At 37.7% G+C, this 16,405-nt stretch overlaps 1 protein-coding gene across 4 annotated transcripts in view; it reads right to left on the bottom strand.

Moving 5' to 3' along the window:
- BRD7 (bromodomain containing 7) overlaps window positions 1-16,405 on the bottom strand; it is a 38,276-nt gene that overhangs the window by 3,669 nt on the left and 18,202 nt on the right. For all 4 annotated transcript variants that reach the window (XM_082862301.1, XM_082862302.1, XM_082862303.1 and 1 more), the window contains 7 exons: window positions 13,674-13,784; window positions 9,037-9,221; window positions 7,911-8,034; window positions 7,178-7,253; window positions 4,585-4,692; window positions 3,712-3,847; window positions 1,488-1,599 (listed from right to left, as the gene is read on the bottom strand). In XM_082862301.1, coding sequence (XP_082718427.1) covers window positions 1,488-1,599; window positions 3,712-3,847; window positions 4,585-4,692; window positions 7,178-7,253; window positions 7,911-8,034; window positions 9,037-9,221; window positions 13,674-13,784 — 852 coding nt within the window. The remainder of the gene's footprint in view (window positions 1-1,487; window positions 1,600-3,711; window positions 3,848-4,584; window positions 4,693-7,177; window positions 7,254-7,910; window positions 8,035-9,036; window positions 9,222-13,673; window positions 13,785-16,405) is intronic.

The raw sequence follows: 16,405 nt of genomic DNA, 5'->3' as shown, positions 1-16,405 counted from the left end.
AGATAAAAGGAATATGTATTATCAAAATATAATTTTTTAAACCAAAAATGAATTAGATATAATTACTAGCATTTTGAGAGTATTTTGTGAGCCCAGAGTACATATTACTGGTGACTTTAAGACTGACAGTTCTATGACCAATCAAGAAGCAACATACATGTTTAAGAAGATACTTGGTAAATAGCATACAAGGACCTAAATAAATGGAGCCTTATTTTCAGCAATAGGTGGTTGAAATCTCTCACAAAGAGAAGATAGGAGTACTCCAGGGTGTATTCTGCATAAAAAGAGGCAACACTTGCAGACAGCAGAGAATGTAAAATATTCAAATGCTACAGAGAACATGAAAACTTCCCATAATCCTAGTCTTCAGAGATACTGCATATATGAACAATACATGTATCATGCAAAAAAAATCAATCACGATCTGTTATCTTTTCTTGAAAGGTTATACTGTGATTTAACTGATTCCCAGTTTTAAAAAATTATAAACACTGTATTGCTTATATATAACTTCTATCTTAATTTGCTAGTATAAATTCTAAGAGGAACTGCTGGATCAAAGGGCAGAGGAACTTTAAATTTGAAATATACTGCCATATCAACAAAATGAAAGACATGCAATTTTAGTTCAAGACTTTTAATTAATTCAGGTTAACTGCTGGGAAGGGTATAGTAAAAATATTTTTGAATTGATGTAAAGCTGAATGTTTTTTAGGTCATGTGAATGCAGTTTATGTGCTAAGATATAAGACTGTACAGCAGTTCTCACTGAACTTCAGGCGCTGACTCAGCTTTGCTGACAGGTCACCCAAGGACCAGCAGCCACAGGTACAGCGAGGGCAGAGGACAAGGCAACTACAGTCACAGCCACCAGGAAGAGTTATGACCCCCAGGAGATACAGGGTTCCTCTAACTATGGTGACAAGGACATTCTGGAGACCAACTCTCCTCTACACTGAAGGAACACTTTCTGGTTTTAATCTTTGAGCCAAGTCTCTGAATTATCGCAGATTATGAACTATGTCCAACTGAACTGGAGCTAGTTTACAAGTGTTAATACGATGCAGCAATGAGGAAGCTTGTTACTTTTTTACTTGAGGCTCCACCACTGTATTATTACTATGTAATAAGGAAAAGGACATTCCCTATCATTTTAGTCAACTTAATGTCAAGCCAGTGAGCAAGACGTCCTTTTTTGTTGGGGCACAGAACACGAGCTGACTTCTGAGTTATAACCCCGTTTTTGATTCCTACGTTTCCAAGAGGAGGAGATAAAGACAACCCTCTGGCCCTCACAGACCCTGGTAGCCGAGTTACGCGTTTCCGTTCATTGTCCTCCACCCATGGTCTCCACCCGGGCTGGGCTGTCTTTTCAGCGGAATGGAGTTCAGCTGTCACACTGGTAAATCCCATGGTTTCATAACACTGATGACTAACACCTGAGGGCCAATGATAAATCACTGTTTCTTTAGCAGCATTCTTACCATCTCCAACTCCTGCAGGGTTCTAGAATGTCCTCCTTTTGTTAAAACATCCAGTAAACTATCTGCCATAACATATGGATAATCTTGGCATGTGGCCAAAAACTCATGGATGCTGAAAGAGAGTGTGTTGGGAAAGTCACTTTCATACAAATCATCTCCACTGGCGTAATCTTCCTATCATAGCCAACTGTTTCATTAGATGCCCTTAATTTATACCCCATGATGTGAAACTTTCCATCTGGACACAACACTGTATTTACATATTTACCAGTGATCAAGTTATCATCACAAGAGAATTAAACAATACCAAGAACACCATGAAAAGGAAATGCTCCTGGGGAAAACTTCAAAGAGAAACAAGACCTCAGTGATGGAGGGGATCAGGGCTCAGCCTGTGGAATTCTTTGCTTCTCCCCTTCACTTCTTCCCTAAGGTGATCGTATTCATCTCAGGACTCTCACGTATACTAAAAGACTCTAAAAGTCACACCTCCAGTTTGGACCACACTCTGGACAGCTCCATTTGGAGGTTTAATAGGCTCAAAATGTCCAAAATTGAGTTGCTGGATCTTCCTCCCGAAGTAGTCCTAAAATCTTCCCCTTCTCAGTAAAGAGCAATGTCATCCTTTTAGGCTTGGTCCAAAACCCTGGAGTCCTCCTTGACTTTGTTCTCTCACACCCCACTTCAGTGAGTCAAGAAATCCTACTGGCTGACTACTGATCCCTTCTCAGCACCTCAGCCACCACTCCCACGGTCCAGTTCTCATCTGGATTATGACAGCTGTTCCTCTGTTTCTTCCCTTGCCCCCCTGCAATCTGTTTTCCACAGAGCAGCCATAGTGCTCCTTTTAAAATTATAAGCCAGACTTGGTCACTACTCTGCTCAAAAGCCACCAATATTTTCCCATCTCACTTAGAATAAAATGCCAAGTCCTTACAAAGATCTACTCCCACCAGTTATTTCCCCTACTCTTCCTGTCCCTTACTGCCCTTCTTGGTCTCTAAATGTGTCAGGCAGGTTCCCACCTCAGGGCTTTCGCACAGCTATTCCACTGGCTGGAATGTTCTTCTTTCAGATGGCAGCAACGCTTGCTTCTTTACTGCCTTCAGTTTTGCTCAATGTTCACTTAGCAAAGCCTTCCTTGACTACCCTATTTAAAACAGCACCCCTCTCCCAATCCTAGCACTATCTTCCTTTACTTCTTTACTTTTCTTCAAAACACCTGTTACCACCTGACAGGAGGGCATGGGTCTCTGTCAGCATTGTTTCCCAGGGGAATCCCCAGTATCTAGACGAATGCCTGGAAAATAAGGCACCTGCAATGCCTGTATGTGGAATGCATGGATGAATAATCCAGAAAGAATTTATTCAAGCTGGTGAGAAGAGGTCTAAAGGATATACAAATGGCTTGATCTTAAACCACAGTCACTGACTAAGGACCCCTGCCTTATAAAAACACTGCCGCCACTACCACCATACATATATAGAAGTGAACAATCCCCCCTTTGTCAGAACACCAGGAGACTGGTTAATCTATTGGGTTAAATTCTTACATATGACGAAGTTAACAAAGTGCCAGGGCCCAGGAGGAATAACCCAAGCTCAGTGTCCCACCCCAAGCCAGAATCCCAGTAAATCAGGACATTTCATTATGTTGATGGGATGCAAAGTACCCAACATCCTAAATAAGAACACAAAGTTATCTTCCCACAGAAACACTAAGGGATAGTTGAGTGTAACTGCAATGGTCTACTGGTACATGACAGGTCAAACAGGCTTGGATGTGGGTTGCGTTAGGAATCGAATCATGTCCTACCTCTGATCTTGGGGAAAATGGGTTGTGGCTTCCCAAACTGATCAAATTTGGAACAACTCACTGACACACAAAACTGTTACAGTAAAGCACGTGGCACGTCAACATTTTGAAGCAACAAGCTCCTGAATTTTAGTAAGCATCTTTAAGAAGATATTTTTGTAAGAATTAAAATACTACAGATGCCAACATCAGAAAATATTAGGGAGATACATTCTTTCTTTAAAATATATGGTCTCTATTAAAGAACGATGATAACTAAGGGTCTATTTAATTACTGTCAATTAAAAAAATTACTGAACACATTTTCTACCAATTGAATAACTCTGTAAGTCTATCAATAGATCACTTACGTATATCAGTATTTTAGGACAATGTAACACTCAGAATACTGACGAACTGGTGACTCACCTGAAATCACTCGGGAGGTCAGAGTCTTCCCCATAGGTTGAATAGATTAAATCAGAATCGTCCTTGCTGATGTTTGCAAATGTGGAGTCATAGTGTGGTGCATAAGAACTGTAGGGTCCATAATTCAAGTATAACACTGTTGATAAAAACACACACACACACACACAAAACCACAATACCATTCTTTAACTTGTATGTCAATCTATTTTTTTGTTTATTAAAGATTATTCCCTTCTAACTTTGCTACTTCATTGACTGGCATACAAATTTAGGGTAAACATTTTCTCCAAACATGTATTTGTGAAGACAACTCAGGTGAATCTTTGCCCACAAAGCAGAGAGGAAAAAAAAGAAATAACAAAACTCATTTTGAATACTAACACTGATTTTTTCAGGGGCTTCCCTGGTGGCACAGTGGTTAAGAATCCACCTGCCAATGCAGGGGACACGGGTTTGAGCCCTGGTCCGGGAAGATCTCACATGCTGCGGAGCAACTAAGCCTGCGCGCCAGAACTACTGAGCCTGTGCTCTAGAGCCCGCAAGCCACAACTACTGAGCCCACATGCCACAACTACTGAAGCCTGCACGCCTAGAGCCCGTGCTCCGCAACAAGAAGCCACCGCAATGAGAAGCCCAGCACCACAACGAAGAGTAGCCCCCGCTCGCTACAACTAGAGAAAGCCCACGCACAGCAACAAAGACCCAACGCAGCCAAAAATAAATAAATTTAGAAAAAAAAAATACTGATTTTTCAGTTTCTTAATAAAATAGCTAATTAATGTTGCAAAAATACCATAAAGAGAGTGCTTCTTTTCCTCAGCTCCTTGAGAAAGAGAGAAGAGAAAAAACTTGACTACCATGTGGGAGCCTTACCTGGAGTTACCTTGTTCCTTTTATCTTCTTTGAACCCCTGCAAAGTATTCACTCCAGACTGAAGTCTTCCAGTCGTCATTCCCAGTCTCACAGGGCAGTAGCCTGGTTCTAAAACATAAGAGTGAGCACGGTGGAGGCAGCTCATGTGGCAGTGATCCAGATGGCGCTCTCACTCAGCGTCTGTGCGCACACTGCTTCATGCCATTCACGTGACTCTGGGCAGCCCTTGCTCTACCCATTTTTAACATAAGAAAATCTGAGCTTAGAAAGGCAGGAACGTACGCGGACCAAAATCTGGTCCTTTTCATTATACTCTACTGCATCCTGGAATTCTTTATAATCATGTTGCACTTCACTTTAAAAAACATGTTTAAAGTTTTTTAAACATGGACTTTTAAAAAATTTTTCTTTTGGCCGCACCCCGCAGCATGTGGGATCTTAGTTCCCCCACCAGGGATCAAACCTGTGCCCTCTGCATTGGGAGTGTGGAGTCTTAACCACTGGACAGCCAGGGAAGTCCTGAAGGTCAGATCTTTTAATGTTAAGATGATGCAAGTAAACCAGTAGAAAAGGTCAAGTAAAAGACTAAGGGAAAATACATGATTAAAGACAAGAACTCATAATATATTCAGGATAAGTTAATCTGAATTAATCTGAGGCAGACTTGCACTGCAGGGAAGAATAGTCTTTAAAGATGTGATGTCTGTAAACCAGGAACGAACCCCTGTAATGATGCTAGAAATCTGTGATATAAGCATAAGAAATGAGAAGGATGGTATCAGGAGAAAACGTGGTCTCTAACAAATTCCAACAGAAAGGACATTTTCTCTTGAAGAAGAGACAAGACGATTTTTGTAGCATGACCACCCTGGAATAGAGTCTACTGCCACATGTGATCAGTGTGATAAAATAAACGCACTTGTGAGAAACTTCAAACACCTAAATCAGATCTTCTGGAATTTGGTGTCCTAATTGGTACTAGTGCCTCCAACCAGGAGGATGGAGCTGAGACAGGGACATCTTCTGCCTTAAACCAGTAAACTGGCCTCCTGGCGGAGCTGCTGTGTGTGTGAGGAGTCAGGTCAGCGCTGGCCACATTTGATAATGCCTACAGAAGCAGGAAATCCAGAAAACCAGACCAAGAGCAGAGACCAGACCCCAAGTACAAAGAAAGGGGCAGATCTTAAGGTGTGACCTAAATCAACTTAGCTGCGTCACCACATTTTCATCACGGCTATACTACAGAGAGCAATGCTCTCAATCCTGTGGCATTTTCTTTTTTATTTTTCTCCCCTGTGGCATTTTCTTTGACCCAAGACCCTAAAAAGTTCGTATGAAAAGTTCATATAAAAGTAAAAAATGAGTTTTGTTCTGAAAACATAGCACCAGTTCCTTTTCTTCTAAGTAAGAAGCCTATTAATGTTCTCCTTCAGCATTTCAAGAGTGGAATGCAATGCTCAAAGAGAACACTGACAGGCTTGCGTCAAATGCATCAAGCTCTTCTCTTGCTTCAAGGTGTTGTTTTTACCTGTTATTCCCCAATCCCTTACCCACCATTTTGGGATCAACCTAAACATCTCTTAAGGAAGCCCTCTCTGACCCCCAGACACGAGACACATATCTCCTGTTACTACTCTGCCGCTCTGTTCCTCTGATGTACTGATTCATGGTGGACAAGTTGCCATCTCTTTACATGATTCTTTTTGTTTGTGTCCTCCTTTCCCCACTCCACAGAACGTAAGGGGGACTTGTCTCTTCTTGTGTTGCTCCCTTTTTACACCTAGCTCCACCTCAAGCTCCTAAGACAGTGTCTTGCTCATGGCAAACAATAAATAATGGAGACTATTTCCTGAAGTGCAGGAATTTTGTCTTTATTCATTTTTGTATCTCCAATTAACTCTCTCCTAATGGTAGTATGAAAACAGATATTTATAAAATATTCTCATGCTTATCACATGATTTTCCCCCCTCAGATGAATGACATAAATTTCCCATTCTTACATCAAGGTTTAAAATATTCCCTATACTACTTCCATTAAAATATCATTTGAGAAAATATAAGTATGACTTGAGTTTCTAAAATAGTGATCCCCAACCTTTGTAAACTTTCTATCAACCACAGTGAAAGATGTCATTAACTATATATTATTCCATTCCCATTAAGGTACTACATGGCATATATATTCATTTTATTCCCTGAAATTAGAAAGTCAAGTTAAATTTATTATGCCATAGTCTGAGGGTTTTGAGATACTTCAAGAAATAACTGAGCCTTTATACCAGAGTCTCTTAAAACCAGGGCTAGAAATGACTGCCTAATATTTTGGCTTTGTTAATGGTGGGTATGATATTCCAGGCACTTAATATTTTAAAGAAAACTTGATCTGTAGTGTACTTATTTGGGATGAAATAAAGTTAGGCTAGCTGTTGGCGTGAAGTACACCATGCCTAGCCAAGTTCTTTACGGATGATGATACAGTTAGGTTTATCAATGCTCAGACTTGTTGCTTTAAAATGTTAACCCGGGTTACTGCTCTTTTCCAAATTAGCATCAAGTTCAAAGTTCATGCACAGTCTAATTCTGTGAACTTACCTCCTACAACAGGATCCACAGGATGGAGAAGTCCCAATGTTGTTGTTCCATCTGGTTTCCTCCTTTCAAATTCACACTGCAATGACCCAAAGTATTCAAATGGCATGAACAGTTTTATATACCATATGTACATATGCTGCTCATCAGAAAACCTTACCTTAGTTTAGTCAAGCTAATATTACAGGTAGCGATCATCACTATACTCAGATATCAACTTTCACACCTGTCTCCATGCACACAGGTGTTGATGGGTTAAAGAAATGAAGGTTAGAGAAATCTCAGAATTTTGAAGAGCTGTGTGGGTCCTTAAGGTCACCGAGTTCTGTTCACTCTATTAAAAAAGGATACTGAAGGCCAGGGAAGGGGAGTGACTTGCCCAAAGTCATGTATTAATTCATTTGGTTTTAGAACCAACGTGCTATACAATATGACTTGAAAAGACCAGTACATAAATGTTTTCTTTGTAAGCTTTAAGTCTGTGGTTCATTTTCCAACTTTAGAACACATTAACATCACTTAAAAAAACAAACAAACCCAAATCCCTTTATCCAGTAACAGAGGATAATACTATATACTTTACAAACCAAGTATATTATTACTTTTTTTTTTGTGAGTGTTCTCCTTAAGAACTCTATGGCAGATATGGATTAAAAGGACACAAGCAGCTTAAAAACTGTAAGTTTCAGACAACCCGAATCAGTAGGTAATGAAACGAAAGGAAAAGCTTGATCACCTGACTATTAACAAGCCGCCTGGTCAGCTTTCCTCCAGATTCCTTAACAATGCGGTCAATCTGCTCCTGCTCTCTTTCTACATTATTGCTTTTAAATTTATCTTCAAGTACATCTTTGTCTTTCCTGAAAACACACATTAGTACTAAGTAAAAAAAAAAAAAAAGATAAGATGAAAACATTAAAGTGTAATTCCAAATATGAATACAACTAAAGTGGAGAAATTTGCGCTACTGACACCAATTAAAACTTTGTTCCTTAATGACCTGGTAAGGGGCCCTAATAACACACCAACAGTAAGGCAAACCAAGTAGTTGGCTAGTTCCCTCCCTTTTTGTGTCCAGTGTTACTTGCTCTAAACGTTTTTCTTAGAAGATTCACAAAAATGAAACTCCACCTCAAATACGTTTTAAAAGGGGAGGGGCACACAATTTGTATTTATTAAGTTCAATATTTAAAATTAAAATAAATGTACATTTAAAATGTATAAATCTTAGAAATATAACAAAAACTTGTCACAAGTTTACTTTCTTTGCATTATGACAGCAGAAATCGCACACTGCTAACTAAACCCTTCTCCCAGAGTTGACAGCGAGGTGCAGGGCATCAGAGTAGGCAGTGGTGTGAGCAGGATATACACGACAGCGTCCGGCCATGCCAGCTGCTGCCCAGTAGGACCAGTGGCTCATCACTGCTCCTACCAGCTGACACTGAGTGGAAAACATGCACACATCTCAGTGATAGCCCATCTGTTTAGAAGGTAGCTTTAACTGTGCTTAGGCTTAAGTACGGTCTCAACTCCTTTGTGGAATGAAATAATGAATACACTTTTTTCTTAAACAAATAGTTCTACTAAAATAAACTCACAGAATTATGAGTCCCTAAAGGTAATTTACTGGTTTTAAAACTACTTTCATACAGAATAGACATTCAGAACTATTTTCTGAACTGTGTTTGGACAATTCCATATAATGCTTTGCATGAGAAGAAGGGTATCAAATCATCAAAATGGACTTTCAGGACAAAACCCAACCAACCATGGACCCAAGGCAGGCCCCCAATCAGTATTTTCTCCCGATACTGGTGTGAAAAAGACAGCTTAACCTTAATATTCCAAAGATTCTTTACTTTTTATTTTCCTTATTGGGACTCTTGAAGCCTTGTGCCTCAGTATCTCCAGAGTCTTCCCTCTCTCTTGGCCAGCAGCCGCTGTCCTCCCCACTCTGCGAGGTGTCTGTTCTATCTTTCTGCTTTCGACTTTTTTGCAAGTCTGCCATGAAGTCTATGCTCTGCTTCAGGCTCTGAATTCTCTCCTAAAAATATTCAAGAATATTCTTATTGAATGTTTGTCATTCATTTTGAAAGTAATGCATTTTTTCCCCCACATGAGTTTGCACTTATCCTGTTATTAACTAGGGAAGAAAAACAATTAAATGTAATCATACCAACAGAGTAGAATATTTAGGAACCAGGACAATAAAGTCTATTCCTTCAATGCAGATAATTTCCAACATAAGAGAATGCTCTATAACTTTACTGCATTATCAAAAAGTTCACAGAAGAGAGAGTGTGAATAAATACTAAGTATTCTTTGCAGTACTAAATTTAAAAAGTAAAATTTAGTTTAATAGAATGTTAAAGTTTTATATTTAACAGAATGGTTTTATCTTCTGAAATTTAAGAATTATCAGGTATTTAAAACCTAGAGCATGTGAACATGTGAAGATCCCTTACATTCTGGTATCCTGGGATAATCAATGATGATTCTGGCATTTTTCTCTGTGTGAAAACATGCCTCAAGGAGAATAAAAAGGCTGCTAGCATAGTTTCTTTTTCAGAGTGCATAATGTTCTAACCAAAGAAGTATTGTTTCTGTTTTGTGAAACATGCTGAATTTTCCACTGCATTGATACGCTGTGAAATTTTCATGGTGGTTAAGGACTTGAGGTTTCTGGACAAATGTTAAAGAGGCAGATTTGTTCCCAGTGACTTATTCTGCGTTTTATTTCTGAGTGTTGTCACTGGATAAAATATGGACTGCAGTCTCCTCAGGGCTGCACAGCAACAGCAGGGAAGACTTCTGTGGAATAACAGAAACTAGAACTGGAAGGGACCAGAGATCATTCAAATAAGAACAGTGTAATCCAGAAATGCTAAATGACTCACCTAAAGTCACAGAACCAGTGACCAAGACCAGGCCTCTTGTCTCTCACGATGGGGACTTTCCTCATCATACTCTGCTGTATTAGCAGTACAGACTGAGAGCCTCAAGAAATGAACCCTGCTATTTTTACTGGACTATAATTTTAAAATAATCTTAAAACTATTTAAGCAATATATTTTATGGGAGACAAAGACATGGGTAGAGGAGAAAATAAATACCTTGTTAATTTATTATTCAGAGAGGAAAAGTGTTAACAGGTTTAACATTCTAGTATTTTTCTAAGCATTACACATATTAGCAAATTGGAATTATAATGAACATTTTGTAACAAGCAAAGTTTTTTTTTTCAGTTAATAAACTGCAAGTATCTCCCTTCTGTATCATAAAATATTCTTAACAACTGTATAGTATTTCATCCCAGTGCGCCTCATGGTTTAATTAACAACCCTTACTGGACATTTAGCTTATTTCCAAGTTTCTCCTATTATAAATAAAAGTCTCCAGGAATCTCTATCTCTTTAGAATAAATCCTAGGAGTAAAAATACTAGGTCAAAGGGAATGAGTATTTTTAAGGCTTCTGATGTGTACTACCAAACTGCTTTCTAGAAAAACTGTAACAATTAATAGTATTTGAAAGTTTCACCAGTGTTTGAAATTTTCTCTGAATTCCTGGCAAACTGATTAGTACCATTAAAAAAAAATTACTAATTTGATTTTTAAAAACAGGTTTTATTTTAATACACACTTAAAAAATACTAGTGATTCTTTCTGTGTGCATTTACTGGCCATTTGTGTTTCCCCTTGTGCATGTCACTTAAGCCATTTCTTAACTCATCTATTTCTAGCACCTGAAACGGAGGTTGGCACATAGTAGGCACTCAATAAATGCTGGTTAAATGAATGGGCTTAGATCACAAAGTTCTCAGTAACCTATTTAATTTCCATTCTAGAGTTTTATAAAGCAGAACCTACATTTAATAATGTTTTCAGATTTTTAGAAAAACATAATATGCATAAAATTAAAATAATTCAATTAGAGAAATTTTCTAAATTTCAACACAAGTCATGGAAAAAAATTGAGTTTAATTAATTTTAATTTGAAAGCAATGTCTTTCTTTTTTGGTAACTAAAATGTCTCCAAATCAGCATACTGTTTATTAATTCTCAATTTTACAAATGTCTAAAGGGTTTGATTCTTTGCCATTAATAACAGCTAACACCTACTGAGTGCTCACTCACATAGCAGGTATAATTTTATAGGTAAGTACTACTGTTATGCCATTTTACGTGATGGGAAAAAGGCTGAGAAAGGTTACATGGCCTGCGTAAGATCACACAGAGTCTCAATAACACAGCCAGGACCTGAACCTTGATTAGTCTGATCCAAAGCCACTATGCTATGAATAGTACTGTTTATACTATAATGCAGCATTTAGTATTTGGGAGATCAAAAGAATTATTCTGCATATGTCCACTTTTTATAAAAATAACACATCTAATAGTCACCTAATAGTCACTACTTGTGTGTAACTGAAAAAATGATGAATGACTGCTCTACAATCTTTACACTGAATTCAAAAACAGTTATCTTTGAAAAGACACCATTCACGGAAGGGTGTACTGGGCTCTCTTGGGAGATGTGCTATTAAAAGAGTAATTCAGAAGGTCTAAATTTAAACATTTAAAAATCACTACTGTAAGGGTCTCTCCCATCTAGCGTGGAGAGAACAGTCAACAGGAAGCTATAACACAAGATGCGTAGGGCTCCTCAACAGGAAGAGATCTGAAAAAAGGGAAGACAACAGAGAGAGAAAAGGGAAAGTGGAAAAGAAAGGTTTTCTTTCCTGTGCTTCCAGCCATCCCATCCCCAATAAAATACAAGAGATACTGGAGTCGTTTACATGTTATATTAACTACATTATTTAAAGATGAGAAAACAGTGGTAGATCAAAGTTGAAAATTTTACTTGGATATGTTATGTTTGCGAATTAAACTTTATCCTGAAAATTCAATGTACATATTTTGGAGTGACTAAACACTTCACTTTTACTTCACTTTTACTTCAAATACAAAAATAGCAAGTATTTGCAGGTTTTTAAAACTGGAATATGGCTTGGTTCTGGATTCTGAGTTTTTCTGCAAAGAATGGGATAAACATTTTATATTCTCCTTTCCTCTGCATATTTTGCCAAAGATGGGTAACTGGCTTACATTACAGTTTCCCAAGTCTCTAGGAAAGGGTGGGAATTGATGTTGTCTAAATATTAGGAGTGCAAGAATGAACATCAATCCAAATGTTTTTCTTTCCTCCGTTAAGTGGATACAAGAATCTTTCAGAGCCAAGCACACAGACACTAAGACATCTGCGCACCAAGGCAATTCTTTAAATGTAAAACTGTGATACAAATGATCACATTTGATATAAAAATTGGAAAACCATGTGCATCTACACGACTCATTTCTACTATTCTCTAACTCCCTTGAATTTGAACCCGAGCCCTTGATTCTGATTTCTTTCTCCTCATACCCACTCATTTCTCTTTGCAAAATCCCTCTCACATCTTGTTCTTCTTGATCTCCTCCTTACTCTAGCTCTTTCTAAAATCAGCACATTAATGCTAGCAATTATCTTTGAGATCTCAGATTAAACCTTCTTCTCTACAGATAAGAACACTGAGGCCCAGGGTGGTTAATGGGCCCAGGGTGGGCCAAGGTTCAAAAGTTAGTGGAAAAGAGCTAAAACTAGAACTCAGTCTTCTGACTTCCCGCTGTGATAAGGTGCCAGGTTTGTCTCAGTTAATTTTCCATCGATGCAGAGTTGTGAGTAAAACCTCGAAAGACGTGATTTATCTTGTGAGCTCTCCTCTTCTCCCAGCAGATGCACATGATCACCTCAATTTGCCCTTCAAGGTCATTCATCAGCCATCGCTCTGAGACGAGACTCCCGTCACTTTCTGCCACTATCTACAGTATCTCTGTTTTGAATAAGTTATCAGATTAAGCTCCCTCATGAAGCTTGATGATGATGATGTGTCTGCGTCTCTGCACACGTTTCTCCCATGTCAAATGCCTTACTATGTGCAACAGTTCTTATTCTTCAAAGGAAAGTCTGCTCCTGTGGGGAGGTGGCTTTGAGACAATTCCAAATTATCGTTCATTTGTGTATTTTGTTTCTTTCTACTCGAAGAAGTTCCTGTGCTTCACCAGAACATTAGATTCCATCCCTACAAAGGGAAATAGAGAGCTTTCCTTCTGAAAGGTCTCATAATTCATGTAATCTATCCTGTCCTGGAATTCATGTTGATGTTTGTTTCACAGCCAATGTAAGTCTATCTGGTGAATACCAACTCAAGAGCCTCTTAAGTAAATAATTACAAGTGACTGCCAATATTTATTTCTATCAATTCCAAATGAGAATCTTCCTGCTTTAATTTTCTTTTCTATGTTAAAATTTTTTTTCATTTAATATTTCCTACTTTTAATATCATCTGCCTGTAAAATAAAACCAGTACTGTATTGGATCTGTATCATTATAACCAAAAAACAAAGGGATATAGATTTTTATAACAATTATTATTTATGACAAAGAATTTCCTTTACCTGGCTAAGAATTTTCATCCCTGAGTGCAATAGCTTCTTTGCAGCTTTATAATAAATGGTCTCTGGTTTGTTGTAAATCATAGCATTAGTACACATTAGTTTGAAGTTATCCTGCAGAGAAAATATTAGGGAGAAATACATTAAAATGAAACAAAGTACCCTCCTGTCCTGTTTGAAATCATGCAGGTCTTCAAGAAATTAAAAACAACCACCACCACCAAAAACCCCCCCCCCAAACCAAAAACAAACCAACAAAACCCGCTCCCATCCTTTTACTGTTTATTAAGCAACGTTAACAGCAATTTATTAAGTTTTAAAATTCACTAACAGGGCTTCCCTGGTGGCACAGTGGTTAAGAATCTGCCTGCTAATGCAGGGGACATGGGTTCGAGCCCTGGTACGGGAAGATCCCACATGCCGCGGAGCAACTAAGCCCTTGCGCCACAACTACTGAGCCTGCGAGCCACAACTACTGAAGCCCACACACCTAGAGCCCATGCTGCTCAACAAGAGAAGCCACCACAATGAGAAGCCCGCACACAGCAACGAAGAGTAGCCCCTGCTCGCCGCAACTAGAGAAAGCCCACACGCAACGAAGACCCAACGCAGCCAAAAAAAAAAAAAAAAAGAAAGAAAAAAAATTAAAAAAATAAAACGCACTAACAAAACGAATACTGCTAAATTAAATATCCTACTACATTCCTTTCCAAATTCTTAAACATTCTATAGTAACTATATAAATTTTAGATCCCGAGATAAAATTTTAAAATGGGTTTCTTCAGTACAATCTTATTGCACAAAAAAAGAATTAGAAGAAAATACTTCTATCTTATATTTAATAATTTTAACTGTGTACTTCATTTAATTAAAAAATATTCTTAGTTTTAAAACAAACATCTTAATTCTCCAGTTATGAGTTAAATGTTTTACTTCAGATCCTGACTGAAAACTGGGACAATATTAAATTATCACAATATTTCCTACCAGATTCAAATTAACTGAGCAAAAATGGCAAAACATTTACACTAATTTTCTTTTAAGTGTTTGGATACTGTTATAAGCTAAACATAATTTGCAGAATGTTGCAAAATCATGCCAACCTGAAATAAACCATACAACCTCAAAGAGTTACAACATGTAACTGCAGTAGGCAAATTATCAAAACTGTACTTTCGGTTTAAATTTCAAAGTATGCACATGTGCTGGGGAACTCAATCCCACTGCATATTTTCATGGTTAAGTAATTTTTACATTGTATAAATGTGAGGGCGATTATGCCAAGGCCTTACTAAGTTAAAATGATAAAAACCCAACAAAAAATAATCTGAGCCCCAAACTCCTCCTCTGAATTTAAAACGAAACATTCAAGCCCCATTATTTAATAACTAGTGATGACAGCTTAGAACACTTAATGTAATGAAGATAGGTAGATTGAATATTATTTAAAAGCATATGAGAAGACTGTTCAAGGGTCACAATAAATTTGATATTAAATTTAAAGGAGATGAAACGAAGTATATGTGGCTCCTCAGTTCTTGGCCAAGTCTCTAATCAGTTAGGATTTTGCTAGGTCCTGGATCCCTAAGAATCTGGTGAAAGCTATGGATCCACTCCTCAAGCACATACATGTAATACAAAGGTGAACACAAAATTTTCATGTCATTTTATAAGGTTCCTGGTCCCCCTAAAGGCTCATCCATGGCTACCCAAAGGACCCCAGGTTAAGAACCCTTTTACAGATATTCTGAAAAGCTTCCATTCCATTAAGAATTATTAAACATATATTTGGGGGTAGGAGAAGCAAATGAGGGGAGTCACTAGATGACTATTACACTAAATGACCATTGGTCTCTAACTGGCAAGAGAGTACTGGACTATTCTGATTGCAGGTCTGATCTGTTAAGGCAATTTGTAGATTCCATGAATCTTAACTGCCACGTGCTAGGCTTTACTGGACTTTTGTGTAATGGCACTTCATCATTCATAAAGCTGAATGACCTTTCTGCATACTTTTCATGTAATAATAAAAAAAAAACCTTGAACAGCCTAATGAGCTGGATAAGCTAATAAATACTACATTGGGCTATTGAATTTTCCTGAGAAAAAAGTGTAGTAATGTAGAAAACTCCAAAAAGTTAAAAATACTTGTTCACTTCAATTATGATAAATCTTGACCATAGCTCAAAAACACTTAGGGGGCATACTTCTAGTCCCTCATGTCATCATAAGGAAAAGATCCAAGGAAAACTATTCACAAAAAGGAAAAAAAACTGTGAAAAATTTTCCATTAAGCAATATATAAGGTCCGAAATATGCTGAAATAAACAGTTCTAGCCTAATTTTCACCAGATGAAAAGTTGAGAAAAGTTTCCATTTCTTTGAATACAAGAGAATACAATTCAGGTTTTTCAGAGTGAAATATTATCTATACATTCAAGTTGATAGTAAAGACAGAACTAAATGGTAGTGTTATAAATTTCAACCGATCAACGTGGATGAAAAAAAAAAGAGACCAAGTAAACATTTACTGTCTTATTTTCCTTCTGTAACTGATTAGGGTCTAGCCCTTAGGTCAGGTGAACGCTACAATGTTCAACCAGAAAAAACAAAGATAGAATAGATATTATCTAAACCAGTTAAGTTTGTAATGGTTTGGTACAGAGCAAATTGAAAAAGAAAACACATGGTTCCTTTTCTTCGGATGACTAAAATGTAAAGTATAACTCTGAAAC

The sequence above is a fragment of the Leucopleurus acutus genome, assembly GCF_964270905.1.
Source record: "Leucopleurus acutus genome assembly, chromosome: 20".
NCBI classification, from domain to species: Eukaryota; Metazoa; Chordata; class Mammalia; order Artiodactyla; family Delphinidae; genus Leucopleurus; species Leucopleurus acutus.
Note: the sequence above shows the minus strand (reverse complement) of the source record. Positions and strands in the feature narration are given on the sequence as shown.